The sequence below is a fragment of the Lepidochelys kempii genome, chromosome 1, assembly GCF_965140265.1.
Source record: "Lepidochelys kempii isolate rLepKem1 chromosome 1, rLepKem1.hap2, whole genome shotgun sequence".
NCBI classification, from domain to species: Eukaryota; Metazoa; Chordata; order Testudines; family Cheloniidae; genus Lepidochelys; species Lepidochelys kempii.
In genome coordinates, this window is record NC_133256.1 from 514,488 (window position 1) to 516,604 (window position 2,117).

The 2,117-nt window shown below is 49.0% G+C and overlaps 1 protein-coding gene across 1 annotated transcript; it reads left to right on the forward strand.

The window, feature by feature from the left end:
* The first annotated feature begins 424 nt into the window (after positions 1–424).
* LOC140912054 (olfactory receptor 52M1-like) lies at positions 425–1,423 on the forward strand. Its single transcript, XM_073346240.1, has one exon. The coding sequence runs from the start codon at positions 425–427 to the stop codon at positions 1,421–1,423; it is 999 nt and encodes a 332-aa protein (XP_073202341.1).
* The last annotated feature ends 694 nt before the right edge of the window (positions 1,424–2,117 follow it).

Consider the following 2,117-nt stretch of genomic DNA (forward strand, 5'->3'; position numbering starts at 1 on the left):
GAATGTTTCCCCCGGCACATCTCAGATTTTGATCAACTGGGGAAATGGGAAACTCCCTACAGCATGGACTCTCTGAGCTAGGTTTACATTGTATTAAGGAACAATGATGGAAACCCAGTATCCACACTCATGTTACCTATTAACTTTTCTCAGACCATGACATGTAGAAATTACTGGTGCACGGAGCACGTTCAAACATGGAATTGGCATTAGTAGGGTCAGTTGTCCATAATTCATTTCTTTTAATAGTGAAAATGTCATTTTCAGTGTGTGCAGAGCGACCAGTCTGCTTCCCCCATGAGACGAGCATCCAGTAGCGCATTTAGTGTCTCATATTCACATTGTCTCTCCATCCAGGCCTTGACACTGCCATTAGCACCCTCGACACTGGGCACATAGAGGAAGTCTGAGGAACATACGGTGCATGCGGGAGACACCGTTCTGCCTCAGAGTTGGACGCCTTCTCACCTACCTCATGTCAGATTCCAACACAACCGACTTCACCAACCCCTCCACCTTCATCCTGGTGGGCATTCCTGGCCTGGAGGTGGCCCACGTCTGGATCTCCATCCCCTTCTGTGCCTTGTACGTCATAGCCATCTTGGGGAACTTCACCATCCTGTTCATCGTGAAGATGGAGCCGAGCCTCCATGTGCCCATGTATTATTTCCTCTGCATACTGGCCGTCACTGACCTGCTCCTGTCTGCATCCATCCTGCCCAAAACTCTGAGTATCTTCTGGTTCAATTCCAGGGACATAGATTTCAGTGCCTGCCTCACCCAGATGTACTTCCTTCACTGCTTCTTAGTGATAGAGTCTGGGATTTTCATGGCCATGGCTCTGGATCGCTACGTGGCCATCTGTGATCCCTTGAGACATTCTACCATCCTGACAAACCCTGTGGTGGCCAAGATTGGCCTGGCCGTGGTGCTGCGTGGCGGCATGCTCATACTGCCCTATCCCTTCCTGGCGAGGTGGCGGCCATATTGCAGAACCAACATCATCCCCCACACGCATTGCGAACACATGGCTGTGGTGAAGCTGGCCTGTGCTGACACCCGCATCAGTAGTTACTATGGCCTCTTTGTGTTATTCTGCGTGAAGGGTCTGGATGTGTCTTTTATCACTATGTCCTATATCCAGATCCTCAGGGCCATCTTCAACCTCCCCACAAAGGAAGCCAGGCTCAAGACTTTTGGGACCTGTGGTTCCCACCTCTGCGCCATCATAGCCTTTTACATCCCACATCTCTTCTCCTCTCTCATGCACCGTTATGGCCACAATGTAGCCCTGCATTTCCATGTTCTCATTGCTAACATGTACCTCCTGGTTTCCCCCATGCTAAACCCCATCATCTATGGGGTGAGGACCAAACAGATCCGGGACAGACTTCTCCGGTTCTTTACTCATAAAGGGACCTAAAGTTTTCTCCTGGTGCTCTGGCTCTTGGACTGAGCTCCGTGCAGAGGTGGCTGTTGACATGGGTGCTCGGCCCTCTTCCCTGAATCACTTAGTGGACAAAGAGACATTAAACCCTTTCCTGACCTTACTGTGCTGTCAGCGTGACAAACTGGGGAATATGTTTATGTAAAACTCATTGGATTGCCACCTTTCTAAATGCTTATAACTGGACCCCCTAATAACATAAGAACAGCCATACTGGGGAATATGAAAGGCCCATCTAGCCCAGTATCCCATCTTCCGACAGTGGCCAATTCCAAGTGCCCGGAGCAAATAAACAGAACAGGTAATCATCAAGTGATCTATCCCCTGTCGTCTATTCCGAGCTTCTGCAAACAGAGTGTAGGGACAGTGTTAGGATCTAGATATTCAGGCCTGTCTGTAAAGGCCTAGACTCTAAGAATTTAGCTGTATTCTTATCACTTGGCTAGTTCTAGAGATATAAAAGAAAGAATCAAAATCACTGTCTGCTGGTGTAAGGGCTTTCTCTCACTGTGACAGTCTGAGGCCTTGTGCTTAGGCTGAGATCTCTGGCTAAGCAGCAGAGGCAGCCATAAGCTGGGAAGGGACCGGTCACCTCCTCACATTCCAAACTAGTCACATTGAAAGAAGGTGCTATGGAGCTGTTAGGATACAATCCTGTCCTGATAATGCC